Source organism: Schistocerca cancellata, chromosome 3 (assembly GCF_023864275.1).
Source record: "Schistocerca cancellata isolate TAMUIC-IGC-003103 chromosome 3, iqSchCanc2.1, whole genome shotgun sequence".
Lineage (NCBI taxonomy): Eukaryota > Metazoa > Arthropoda > Insecta > Orthoptera > Acrididae > Schistocerca > Schistocerca cancellata.
In genome coordinates, this window is record NC_064628.1 from 82,316,624 (window position 1) to 82,331,441 (window position 14,818).

General features: G+C 43.3%; 1 protein-coding gene across 1 annotated transcript in view; it reads right to left on the reverse strand.

The window, feature by feature from the left end:
* LOC126176128 (Kv channel-interacting protein 4-like) overlaps positions 1–14,818 on the reverse strand; it is a 158,915-nt gene that overhangs the window by 93,770 nt on the left and 50,327 nt on the right. Inside the window, exon 3 of the mRNA XM_049923265.1 lies at positions 9,591–9,729. Within this exon, the coding sequence (XP_049779222.1) occupies positions 9,591–9,729 (139 nt within the window). The remainder of the gene's footprint in view (positions 1–9,590; positions 9,730–14,818) is intronic.

Consider the following 14,818-nt stretch of genomic DNA (forward strand, 5'->3'; position numbering starts at 1 on the left):
GCAATGTAGAAGAATCCTTTTACACATTCGCCAAGTGTACAAGTTAGGTGGGTCGACAACATATTCCTGTCATGTGACGCACATGCCGTCACCAGTGTCGTATAGAATATATCGGACGTGTTTTCCTGTGGAGGAATCGGTTGACCTATGACCTTGCGATCAAATGTTTTCGGTTCCCATTGCAGAGGCACGTCCTTTCGTCTACTAATCGCACGGTTTTGCGGTGCGGTTGCAAAACACAGACACTAAACTTATTACAGTGAACAGAGACGTCAATGAACGAACGGACAGATCATAACTTTGCGAAAATAAAGAAAGTAAACTGATCACTCGAGGGAAGACTTGAACCAATGACCTCTCGTTCCGCAGCTGCTCACGCTAACCACGGAACCACGGCGCTCCTATGCTCACATCCTCCTTGATATTGCGTATCTTGCACATGCACTACTCAGTTTGTATTTTTTGCTTATTTTTTCATAGTTTCACACAACTTCTTCCTGTTTTCTCGATTGATCTGTGTTCAGTTTTTCAATGCCTATCCACTGTGCCAACTTATAATTAAATCTGAGGGCGGTGCGATGGGGAGGTTCCCTTGTAAGTACCAAACGCAAACAGAAAAACGTCTTACACCCTCACTTTTCCTCTGATAAAACCTGGTCAATCACCTAAACACAAACAATAAACTAGGTAAGTAAACCAAGAATACTTTATATGAAGATATTGTTTTCCGTTAAATATCTCAGTCATCAACTCCTTAGAATACGCTTCAAGCCCTTCTGTACGTATTCAGTTTTATTTTCTGTAAGAGCAAGCACAGGGAAAAATGCTTAGGTATAAAAACGCGTATCCTCACCAACTCAAACTCTGTATACGTAACTATTATAGTTGCTTTTAGGTATGTCTTAGTCAGGATGAGGTTCCCTTTGTTCAACGTGGATTAACGTAATTAACTCTGGAAATTGCAGCTTTTACTCAATAAGCGATTTGCTGTTATTGCAATTAGACAATATTTCTAGTTTTTCTGCGTCATTTATTCTGAAAAAAAAAACTAATTTAAACTATAAAGGGCGATCAAAAGTTTCTATACGATGACCACGGTAACCCCATGCCTACGTGTCGATGCCTACGTACTGACATCAGAGTCGTGCTTGGTTGCATATACGCTGCAGCAACGCCATCAGATGGGAAGTTATCGCCTTACGTAAGATTCCTCTCGAAGGCCACACAAACCACTTGTCTACATGGCTGCCTAGTTTTGTTTGTTTACTAACGTTTGATATTAAGAGCTGTCTTATGCCTTATCCTATTCCGCTCGTCGGTCTTTCCATCCTCTTCCGAACTCGTCGACATCACAAAAACTTTTCTGACACGTTTGTATCGGCCGACTAACACATACTAGCATCCAACAAAAGTAGAATATGGTATTTTTTACCTGGGTTTTAACTTGTATTTGTTAACAATAAATTTTTGATACGTCACAATCAGCTGCCTTTATTTTAGGTATTGACATGTACGATATGTTATCGATTACAGGGTTATGTAACTCAATCTTCAGACAATCGTATGATTTCCATAATAAAACGACTATACGCTTGATGTTATCGTGGTCTTCAGTCTGAAGACAGGACTGATGCAGCTCTCCATGCTAGTCTATACTGTGCAAGCTTCTTAGGGTGTGAAGTTTTTCCCCTCACTCTTCTCTCAATTACCAACAGACTATTCCTTGATGCGTAAGGACGTACACTATGTGATCGAAAGTATCCGGACACCTGGCTGAAAATGACTTACAAGTTCGTGGCGCCCTGCATCGGTAATGCTGGAATTCAGTACGGTGTTGGCCCACCCTTATCTTTGATGACAGCTTCCACTCTCCCAGGTATACGTTCAATATGGTGCTGGAAGGTTTATTGGGAAATGGCAGCCCATTCTTCACGGTGTGCCGTACTGAGGAGAGGTATCGATGTTGGTCGGTGAGGCCTGGCAGGGAGTCGGCATTCCAAAACATCCCAAAGGTGTTCTACAGCAGGGCTTCACAACATACGTGCTCGCAGAGCAAGCTGTGAGGAGCAAGGCGCGAGCACGGAGCAGAGCGAGCACGCTACCCCCACTTCCGGACCAGAGCGGAGAGTGGGGAAAGTCACGTGGGGCACACAACAGCTGCCGCCAGTCAATGTAAATCCGTGGCCAACTGCAGGGATATCACTCACGAATTATTACTGCGACAAATGAAACAAATAAAGGAGAATGTACACATGCCACGTAATTTTATTAGCTTAGTGTATGCCTCTACATTCGGATTAATTTTTGAACTGTTACACAATAAAAGGTGTCACTGAAGTGTGGGATTCTCGGTTATCTTGTCCTTTTTGCCCTTTACAATTGCGTCTATGTTCGGAGTAATTGTTCTAGTGCATATTAGGCGCAGCATGCAGTTTAAATTTCGATCAGACAATGCGTTTCTCAGGCGCGTCTTGTTACATTTCATTGCAGAGAACAGTTGTTCACAAATATACGTGGAACCGAACATTGATATTATTGTAGCCGCCAGTTTGTGCAAACGAGGAAATTTGTCCTGAGGGAAGTGTCTGTAGAATTCCAAAATGTTTTTTGTGGTGTCACCGCCAGACACCACACTTGCTAGGTGGTAGCCTTTAAATCGGCCGCGGTCCGTTAGTATACGTCGGACCCGCGTGTCGCCACTATCAGTGATTGCAGACCGAGCGCCGCCACATGGCAGGTCTAGAGACACTTCCTAGCACTCGCCCCAGTTGTACAGCCGACTTTGCTAGCGATGTTTCACTGACAAATTACGCTCTCATTTGCCGAGACGATAGTTAGCTTAGCCTTCAGCTACGTCATTTGCTAAGACCTAGCAAGGCGCCAATACCAGTTACTATTGATGCTGTAAAACATGTACCGTCAAGAGCGATGTTCACCAATTATGGATTAAAGTTAAGTATTCCAGCAGCTACGTACTTTTTTTGCTAGTGTAATTACCTTGTCCTGTTCCAGACCTCACGCCAGACAGCGTGAGCTTAAACGCGTGCCTTTCGGCTTCCTCATAGTGGGTTCGCTGTCTTGCCAATCCACAACATTTTTCTCGTTCTGAAATTTGTCTCTGTATTCTCTGACACACTGCAGGTCAATAATTTCTTGCTGCAGCTCAGGACGAATCTCTTAAATATTCGCTGAATATGGAGAGAACAGATCAGAATCACTGTCTAGTGCTGTCAGATCTTGAAAGTGCTGATCAACTAAACTATGTGAATAACGATCACAGTCTTTGTGAACGTCTTGCATGGATGATAATTTAGTAAAATGAGCTAGGTTTCTTGTTTCCAGCCGACTCACCCAAAGTGTCAATTTCATTTTAAAAGCTCGTATTCGATCTATGAAATGAGTAATTAGCAGATCTTTACCTTGTAGTAAAATGTTCAAAGCATTCAGATGGCTAGTTAAATCTGCTAAGAACGCGAGATCACATTCAAACGTGCGCGCGCATTTCCCCTCCCTCCCTCCCTCCCTACTCCGCGACCTTGCAGCTGCTCGCAAACACGTGCCTGAGCAGACACGAGTACTCGCGCTCAAAACCGGCCAGTTGTTAAGCCCTGCGCTACAGGATTCAGGTCAGGACTGTGTGCAGGTCAGTTCATTACAGAGATGTTATTGTCGTGTAACCATTCCGCCACAGGCCGTGTATTACGAAAAGGTGTTCGATCGTGTTGAAAGATGCTATCGCCATCCCCGAATTGCTCTTCAATAGTGAGAAGCAAGAAGGTGATTAAAACATCAATGCAGGTCTGTGCTGTGATAGTAGCACACAACACAAGGGATGCAAGCCCTCTCCACGAAAACATGAGCACACCATAACACCACCACCTCCGAATTTTACTGTTGGCACTACACACGCTGGCCGATGACGTTCACCGGGCATTAGCCATACCCACACACTGCCATCAGATCGCCACATTGTGTACAGTGATTCGTTACTCCACAAAACGTTTTTCCACTGTTCAACCGTCCAATGTTTACGCTCCTTACACCATTCGAGGCGTCGTTTGCCATTGACCAGCGTGATGGGTGGCTCATGAGCAGCCGCTCGATCATGAAATCCAAGTTTTCTCACCTCCCGCCTAACTGTCATAGTACTTGCAGAGGATCCTGTTGTAGTTTGGAATTCCTGTGTAATGATCTGGAAAGATGTCAGCCTATTACACATTACGACCCCGCTTTTGTGCTGTACTTTCCACTTTACTATAACATCGGGAACAGTGGACCTAGGGACGCAGTGGACCTAGGGATGTTTAGGAGTGTGGAAATCTCTTGTACAGACGTATGACACAAGTGACACCCAATCAACCGACCACGTTAGGAGTCCGTGAGTTGCGCGGAGCGCACCATCCTGCTTTCTCTCGATGTCTAATGACTAATGTGGTTGCTGATATGGAGTACCTGGTAGTAGGTGTCAGCACAATGCACCTAATAAGAAGTATGATTTTTGGGGTGTCCGGATTCTATTGATCACACAGTGTAGCTGTCGATGGGTCCCTTCATCTGATGAATTGGTGCTATTAATCTCTCTTCGACCCAGTTACATTCGGTACTTCTTTACTAGTTGTCCAATCTGCCAATATTTAATCACGAGTATTCTTCTGTAGCAGCACATTTCAAAAGCTTCGATTCTATTCTTGTCTGAACTCTTTAACTTCGTCGTTTCTGGGCCGTAGTTGCTCTTATCGATTCTGTTTTCTATAGGAGTCGCGCTTTTTGGTTTCTGTCTGTCCGAATCGGCTGGGTGGCGCACGGTGGAGGCAGGAGTGCTGTGGCACCTAGTTAGTGAGAAAGTGGACACGAAGCGAGTAGCGACACGGAGCACTTCTCCGTATGGCGGGGCATTTGGATTTGTCATTTGCTTGGCCGTAGTGCGATGTGTCCGGGCTCGTGGTTGCCCTGCCGTAGCGCCTTCTTCAGCGTTGCCACGTTTTGGAAGGTGGCTGGATTCCGCCGTTGCATGGGCAGTGATTTACTTCTTGGATAGCTGGAAAGTCAAGGTTTTCGTATTGGGAAGCTGGCGCATTATATGTGGGCAATCTGTCACTCCATGTTTCGAAATTGCTTAGGCCTTTACTCGTGGCGCTGTTTATTGTGTGATGCATAACGCGCTTTTGAAGCTGTTGTGAGGTTGGAGCCTCGATGTACAGTACCTTATCTCCTTTTTAATATTAAATATTAGCTAATAGTCTTTTGTCCGTGCTACCGTTGTGCCTGGCTATACATTATTGCTTCGTTTTCACCTATCTCAGCACCGGGTTTCGTTTTGCAATCACAAGCGGCGCTCACTGCTACCGGCCAGTTTAAACAAGCAACTTGGATGACTGGGCGCAAGTAGCAAATACAGGGTGGTCCATTGAACGTGACCGGGCCAAATATCTCACGAAATAAGCGTCAAAGGAAAAAACTACAAACAACGAAACGTGTCTAGCTTGAAGGGGGAAACCAGACGGCGCTATGGTTGGCCCGCTAGATGGCGCTGCCATAGGTCAAACGGATACCCACTGCGTTTTTTTTAAATAGGAACCCCCATTTTTATTACATATTCCTGTAGTACGTCAAGAAATATGAATGTTTTAGTTGGACACAACTGTTTTCGCTTTGTGATAGATGGCGCTGTATTAGTCACAAACATATGGCTCACAATTATAGACGAACAGTTGGAAACGGGTAGGTTTTTTAAATAAAAATACAGAACGTAGGTAAGTTTAAACATTTTATTTCGGTTGTTCCAATGTGATACACGTACCATTGTGAACTTATCATTTCTGAGAAGGCATGCTGTTACAGTGTGATTACCTGTAAATACGAATTAATGCAATAAATGCTCAAAATGATGTCCGTCAACCTCAATGTATTTGGCAATACGTGTAACGACATTCCTCTCAACAGCGAGTAGTTCGCCTTCCGTAATGCTCGCACATGCATTGACAATGCGCTGACGCATGTTGTCAGGCGTTGTCGATGGATCACGATAGCAAATATCCTTCAACTTCCCCCCCAGAAAGAAATCCGTGGACGTCAGATCCGGTGAACGCGCGAGCCGTGGTATGGTGCTTCGACGACCAATCCACCTGTCACCTATTCAATACCGCTTCAACCCTTACGCGAGCTATGTGCCAGGCATCCACCATGTTGGAAGTACATCGCCATTCTGTCATGCACTGAAACATCTTGTAGTAACATCAGCGTACATTGCACCATTTAGATTGCCATCGATAAAATGCAGGCCAATTATCCTTCCTCCCATAATGCCGCACCATACATTAACCAGCCAAGGTCGCTAATGTTCCACTTGTCGCAGCCATCGTGGATTTTCCGTTCCCATTAGTGCATATTATGCCGATTTACGTTACTGCTGTTGGTGAATGACGCTTCGTCGCTAAATAGAACGGATGCAACAAATCTGTCACGGTTCCGTAATTTCTCTTGTGTCCAGTGGCAGAACTGTACACGACATTCAAAGTCGTCGCCATGCAATTCCTGGTGCATAGAAATGTGGTACTGGGGCAATCGATGTTGATGTAGCATTCTCAACACCGACGTTTTTGAGATTCCCGATTCTCGCACAGTTTGTCTGCTACTGATGTGCGGATTAGCCGCGACAGCAGCTAAAACACCTACTTGTGCATCATCATTTGTTGCAGGTCGTGGCTGACGTTTCACATGTGGCTGAACTCTTCCTATTTCCTTAAATAACCTAACTATCCGGCGACCGGTCCGGACAGTTGGATGGTGTCGTCCAGGATACCGAGCAGCATACATAGCACACGCCCGTTGGGCATTTTGATCACAGTAGCCATACATCAACACGACATCGAGCTCTCACGCAATTGGTAAACGGTCCATTTTAACACGGGTGATCTATGAAGAAGCAAATACCGTCTGCACTGGCGGAATGTTACATAATACCACGTACTTATACGTTTGTGACTATTACAGCGCCATCTACCACAAAGCTAAAAAAGTGGTCCAACTAAAACATTCATATTACTTTACGTACTACAAGAATACGTAATAAAAATGGGGGTTCCTATTAAAAAAAAAAACGCAGTTGATAACCGTTTGACCTATGGCAGTGCCATCTAGCGGGCAAACCATAGTGGCATCTGGTTTCCTACTTCAAGCTAGACGGGTTTCGTTCTTTGTAGTTTTATCGTTTGATGCTTATTTCGTGAGGTATTTGGCCCGGTCACTGTCAATGGACCACCCTGCATATTAGAAGGCTCAGCCATTATTTTAGGAAGCTCGGGCTGTGTATATTCTGTGAATTAGTATTTGTCGGCTGCCCTGTTGTCACGACCAAACAAAGAGTTAGATGTTTTTCTAATTGTAGAACCCTTACAATTGTACGACTATTTCTGTGGTTCTTTCATTTGATTGAATCTTAGAGGCTGATTTTCTCCATGGATTAGTATTTTGATTGTTTAATACAGGTAATTTTTTTTGTGGACTTACTTTGGGCGCAGTTGTAGTTGTATGTAATTTCAAGTTGTTATAAATTTGAGGCCATCCACTGTTCAGTTGGACAGTCAAAAGATTGCTCATCTAGTTTTAAGCTGTTAAAATCTGAATCAACTTACTGTTATATTCGACAGTAAAGCAACAGGAAAATTTTAACTTTGGTAAAACCCGAAATGTGAGCCCTTTCCGGGGTGCAATGGGTCCGGAATTCATTCGTTACGGACGACAATGCGCGACCGCGTCGAGCAGTACAGGTGGAGAGCTCTGGGAAGGAGAGGATGTTCGGCGAATGGACTGTTCTGCATGGGAGCAAGTTACAGAGCAAGCATTGCCATTCGCGGTGATCAAACGCCCTATTAAGAACCCTGTCCCGCCTTAATAATATTCAAGGAACCATCAAGAATGTGGGTGACTTCTTTGAATAATCTGTTATTTTTGTTCGTCTCACTGCGTATTTATTGCAGTTACCTTCTGTACTATACTATAGCAGTTCATTCTATACACGGTCGAAGCTTCGTCGAGCTGTGTCACTTGTCACTGACACATCATGTCAAAGTTACTATGGTTCAATTTCAATTAGATTTAGTGTCACTTTCAGCTACACTAATGGCCATTAAAATTGCTACACCACGAAGATGACGTGCTACAGACGCGAAATTTAACCGACAGGCAAAAGATGCTGTGATATGCAAATGACTAGCCTTTCAGAGCATTCACACAAGATTGGCGCCGGTGGCGACACCTACAACGTGATGACATGAGGAAAGTTTCCAACCGATTTCTCATACACAAACAGCAGTTGACCGGCGTTACCTGGTGGAACGTTGTTGTGATGCCTCGTGTAAGGAGGAGAAATGCGTACCATCACGTTTCCGACTTTGATAAAGGTCGGATTGTAGCCTATCGCGATTGCGGTATATCGTATAGTGACATTGCTGCTCGCGTTGGTCGAGATCCAATGACTGTTAACAGAATATGGAATCGGTGGGTTCAGGAGGGTAATACGGAACGCCGTGCTGAATCCCAACGGCCTCGTATCACTAGCAGTCGAGACGACAGGCATCTTATCCGCATGGCTGTAACGGATCGTGCAGCCACATCTCGATCCCTGAGTCAATAGACAGGGGACGTTTGCAAGATAACAAATATCTGTACGAACAGCTCGACGACGTTTGCAGCAGCATGGACTATCAGCTCGGAGACCATGGTTGCGGTTACTCTTGACGCTGCGTCACAGACAGGAGCGCCTGCGGTGGTGTACTCAACGACGAACCTGGGTGCACGAGTGGCAAAACGTCATTTTTTCAGATGAATCCTGGTTCTGTTTACAGTATCATGATGGTCGCATCCGTGTTTGGCGACATCGCGGTGAAAGCACATTGGAGGCGTGTATTCGTCATCCCCATAGTGGCGTATCATCCGGCGTGATGGTATTGGGTGCTATTGGTTACACGTCTCGGTCGCCTCTTGTTCGCATTGACGGCACTTTGGACAGGGCATTTCAGATGTGTTACGTCCCGTGGCTCTACCCTTCATTCGATAGCTGCGAAACCCTACACTTCAGTAGGATAATGCATGACCGCATGTTGCGGGTCCTGTACGGGCCTTTCTGGATACAGAAAATGTTCGACTGCTGCCCTGGCCAGCACATTCTTCAGATTTCTCACCAATTGAAAACGTCTGGTCAATGGTGGCCGAGCAACTGGCTCTTCACAATACGCCAGTCACTACTCTCGATGAACTGTGGTTTCGTGTTGAAGCTACATGGGCAGCTGTACCTGTACACGCCGTCCAAGCTTTGTTCGTCTCAATGCCCAGGCGTATCAAGGGCTTTATTACGGTCAGAGGTGGTTGTTCTGGGTACTGACTTCTCAGGATCTATGTACCCAAATTGTGTGAAAATATAATCACGTGTCAGTTCTAGTATAATATATTTGTCCAATGAATAACTGTCTGTCATCTGTAATTGTTCTTGGTGTAGCAATTTTAATGGCCAGTAGTGTATTAGTCATGGTACAGCCTACAGTGCTGTGCTAGGCAGAATGAACAGGTGAACGCAGGGGCAGGCTACTTACGAGAAGACCCATCTGAGGCGCTCGTGCAGCGTGCCCTTCATGACGACGGACAAGCCCAGCATGAGGTCGCCGAAGGTGACTGTCCCCGTGTGGCTGCGGTCCAGCGCGGCGAACACGTAGTGCGCGTACTGGCTGGAGTCTGGAACACACGGCGCTCATCAGCCAGCGGCGGTGGGACTTGAATTACGTAACCATTACGGCACCTCACCCTCACCTCTCGATACCAGCAATATTCTACTGTGTTTCTGTAAAGAAGTTAACATATTTCTGAGTCAACATTCAGATTTGATTTCATTAATGTACTTTGATACATCGATATGTTTATATTGCAATGATATAAAAGGTGGGAATTTAAGGAGATGGGACCTGGATAAACTGAAAGAACCAGAGGTTGTACAAAGTTTCAGGGAGAGCATAAGGGAACAATTGACAGGAATGGAGGAAACAAATACAGCAGAAGAAGAATGGGTAGCTTCGAGGGATGAAATGATGAAGGCAGCAGAGGATCAAATAGATAAAAAGACGAGGGCTAGTAGAAACCCTTGGGTAACAGAAGAAATATTGAATTTAATTGATGAAAGGAGAAAATATAAAAATGCAGTAAATGAAGCAGGCAAAAAGGAATACAAACGTCTCAAAAATAAGATCGACAGGAGGTGCAAAATGGCTAAGCAGGGATGGCTAGAGGACAAATGTAAGGATGTAGAGGCTTATCTCACTAGGGGTAAGATAGATACCGCCTATAGGAAAATTAAAGAGACCTTTGGAGAAAGGAGAGCCACGTGCATGAATATCAAGAGCTTTGATGGAAACCCAGTTCTAAGCAAAGAAGGGAAAGCAGAAATGTGGAAGGAGTATATGGAGGGTCTATACAAGGGCGATGTACTTGAAGACAATATTATGGAAATGGAAGAGAATGTAGATAAAGATGAAATTGGAGATACGATACTGCGTGAAGAGTTTGACAGAGCACTGTAAGACCTGAGTCGAAACAAGGCCCCCAGAGTAGGCAATATTCAATTAGAACTACTGACAGCCTTGGGAGAGCCAGTCCTGACAAAACTCTACCATCTGGTGAGCAAGATGTATGAAACAGGCGAAATACCCTCAGAATTCAAGAAGAATATAATAATTCCAATCCCAAAGAAAGCAAATGTTGACAGATGTGAAAATTACCGAACTATCGGTTTAATAAGTCACAGCTGCAAAATAGTAAAGCGAATTCTTTACATACAAATGGAAAAACTGATAGAAGCCGACCTCGGGGAAGATCAGTTTGGATTCCGTAGAAATGTTGGAACACGTGAGGCAATACTGACCCTACGACTTATCTTAGAAGCTAGATTAAGGAAAGGCAAACCTACGTTTCTAGCATTTGTAGACTTAGAGAAGACTAGAATACTCTCTTTCAAATTCTGAAGGTGGCAGGGGTAAAGTACAGGGAGCGAAAGGCTATTTACAATTTGTACAGAAACCAGATGGCAGTTATAAGAGTCGAGGGACATGTAAGGTACGCAGTGGTTGGGAAGGGAGTGAGACAGGCTTGTAGCTTTGTAACCTCCCCCTCTCTTATCGACCTTAGTGAAAAATTAAACCGCGTGTACCTAATGGAAATTTGGGAAAAGCAATCGTCACCGAAGTTAATCTGTCGGTAAAGAGGGAGGAAAGTGTTACATCTAAATGAAAGGAAAAATGCAAATGAGACTGGTGGAAATTAATTTTGAAAAAGTGTATAGTTAATAAAGAAAGTAAATGTGCGGCCTTTACCTTAACAATTAACTAGCGGTAATTAGATATTTGAGATTTGGGGAAAATTACGGTCGCCAGTCCTATGGACAATTACCATAGTAACTGAAAAAGAAAGGTTATTACACATATAATTAGCACTAGAAGCGTGGCAACTGAAGGTTGACACGTGTAGTGTGAAAACTGAAAGTTTGTCAGAAGTAATAAATTTCGCTACACTCTGACTTAATTTAGCAAAAGAATTAATAAAACCGGAAAATCGAAAGTTAATTTAGTGACTGAAGTTAATAGTGAGCTTTCTTTCTGAAGTACATCGAAATTCAGTAAAATATGGTTAGTCTTGGACTACCTCAACAATCATTTCAAAAGCTACTTGAATCTACGCAATTTAGAAATAAGAGATTTAACTTTGAGCTTGAATTAAATGATTCTGAACATTTAACAATAGTAAAATTTAGTACGTACCAAGCTGAGCTGCAGTCACAGGTAAGCTAAAATACGGTAACAAAACTCGCACTCTTAATTTGTGCTTGTGTAATCTAAATATTGTAGCCAGCTTTGAATACCTTAACTGAACTTTGAAATTAAAGCAGTGAAATCAAATGATGCTGGCGTTTGAATTTTAATGACAGTCGGGTTCATTCCAGATAAGGAAGGGACCCTGCTTGGTAATGCAATTGGGACAATGAGCAACAAACGTTCATGCTAGGTTGCTGTAATTTTGTGATGCAACAATTTTAAAGGTTTGAAAAGCTGAGGTCTGCCACAAAGTTCTAAAACTTTACAGACTTCCAGTCTTCCTTGTTGGTTAATTGAAGGTTTGAAGCCGTCGATCGAGGAGGTGGCGACAGTCACTCATTGTCGGCCGTCACTGTTGCAGAAGCTGGATGTTGGCGTGCCTTCTTCTCGACACGGTCACCAGACGAAACGGGCTCTTGATGTGCGCCAGCTAATGCTTCCCGTCCGCGACACCATGTCAGAAACTATCATCGTAAGTCGAGCGCAATTACATGCTGCCAAACCCCGAAAGCGCGGCAACTCGCGGGAGCTTCACACAACACACCTGCTCCACTGCACCACCCCAGCCAGACCCTCTCTCTGCCCGCACTCCATGCGACAGAGTTAACACTACCAAAGATCCTAAACGCTTTGGTTCTCCACACAACCTATCGATGTATTCGTTCGATAGCATAGTTTTCCCCAGGCCAGACCCAGCGTATAAATACAAATAATACTCACAAAACAAGCCAACATAAATGCATATATATATATATATATATATATATATATATATATATATATATATATAAAGTAAAACAATTACAATATATAAAGAGACAGAAATGTCATATCTTCAGGTGACAAAATAAGGAAAAAAATTTGCAGTGCAGTAGATGTAAATAGGGTGATATGCATTTCCAGCGTTACATGTGCCCTACATTGTCTGAAAATGTTCGTGTAACCTAAACAGACTCAGAAAATGTCCCAAAAAAGAAACAGCGGAAATGCATGTGCTCAAAACATCAACAAAATTTAGCATTCGTCTAATTAACCATGAATCAATTTTTAGACCATAATAATTGAGTGGAGTCACTCCTAATCTTATTCCACTCTGTCATCTTTCACAAAATAAAACAGGTTGACAACATATTAAAATTCATAGAAACCATTGAAAATGGTTTAGCTACCCAAAAAATCAAAATTCTTAACAGTATCAAGAAATGTACTACTATTTACAAAATTAATCAGAGTGCATGGTCATAAAAACAGGTATATCAAAATACGCAAATTAATAATTAATTACATAGAATAAGTATTTTATATACTTTTCATAATTAATATTCTCGTCATGAGAGTCCACTTAATGCTAAACTAGAAAAGAATATACAGCAGATCGACAAAAACATAAATATTGACAACAGAATTCTTTCACATCAGCTGTCCGGGAAGAAAAACAACTCCGCCTTCCGTACCCGCAAGTACAAAGAATGCCGACAGTGGCACAAGAGCCGACAGCGTCTCCGCCTCGCCAGTATTTTTGCGCCCGCCTGTTCGGCACGCTTGATCTCACTCGCCTGTGTAACGGCATTTCCAGAACGTCCGTTTCACTGAATTCTTTCGGAAAAACTCACTCCCGAGTAATCTCAAGGAGACCATTAACACTATCACAGTGGATAACTCAACACTGTCCATCATCACATACATGTACTAGCCTGAAACTTAATACAGCGTCTAAGTACATCGGCAATGACTAGTAAAACACACATTCATGAAATCTTACAGCTAGTTACAAAATCATATTTACATTGCTTCATCTACTGTGACTCAGCTGAAAACTTAAACTAGCAGCTTGGATTTTTCAACTGACAAATAATCACTCTCTGTTAAATCATTTAGTAAAATTAATTACTTATTAATTACAACTTCTTTAATGTCCTCTTGGTCAGGCAAAAGCATGGCAACCTCTGCCGGCCGGAGTGGCCGAGCGGTTAAAGGCGCTACAGTCTGTAACCGCACAACCGCTACAGTCGCAGGTTCGAATCCTGCCTTGGGCATGGATGTGTGTGATGTCCTTAGGTTAGTTAGGTTTAAGTAGTTCTAAGTTCTAGGGGACTTATGACCACAGCAGTTGAGTCCCATAGTGCTCAGAGCCATTTGAACCATTTGAACCATGGCAACCTAGCAAATCGTTTAAATCTTACACTCGATATTTACATACTGTACAAATTACCCTTCTGTGGTATTAATCAATCCTAGGTCGGTACAATTTCAAGCCTACAATGTCCCGTATACCTAAAAGTTTTCTAGGGCTTGGATACTCTAAGCAATAAGCATTTGTGTGAGGTATACCAATGACTTTATATGGTCCATTGTACACAAACTTAAATTTAGAGATTGCATTGTCTATCTCGCTCGATTTCTCATGAGCTTTTACAAGTACTAAGTCTCCGATTGCAAACTTAGCAAAACGCGCTTTAGCGTCATGACGACGTATGCGAGCATCGGCTTTTAGCTTCATTATTTCTCGCAAACGATCTTTTTTCACACCAATACTAACGTCAATCCGTGGAGGGAATTTGATTATCTCTTCCACTAAACTTTTACTTCTGTCATCCAACAGGATTTCCTCTGGAGAAAATCCCGTAGATTCATGTCTCAAGGTGTTCATAACTCTCTCAAATACTGCTACATATTTGCCCCATGCCCTATGGTTGTGATGGCAATAGGTACGGCAAAGTCGGCCTAGCTCGCGCATATACCTCTCAGCGGGATTCCCAGCCGGACAGTAAGCTGAAATATGGATCACCTCGACCCCATTACTTTCCATACCTTCATTCCACAACTTAGAAGTAAATTGTGCCCCATTATCTGATAGAATCGCCTTGGGCTTGCCAATATGAACAAAATAATCGTTCACAAGCTTGCTATAGACCGCTTTGGCTGTAGCTTTCCTAATCGGCTATAGTTTGATGAACTTGGAA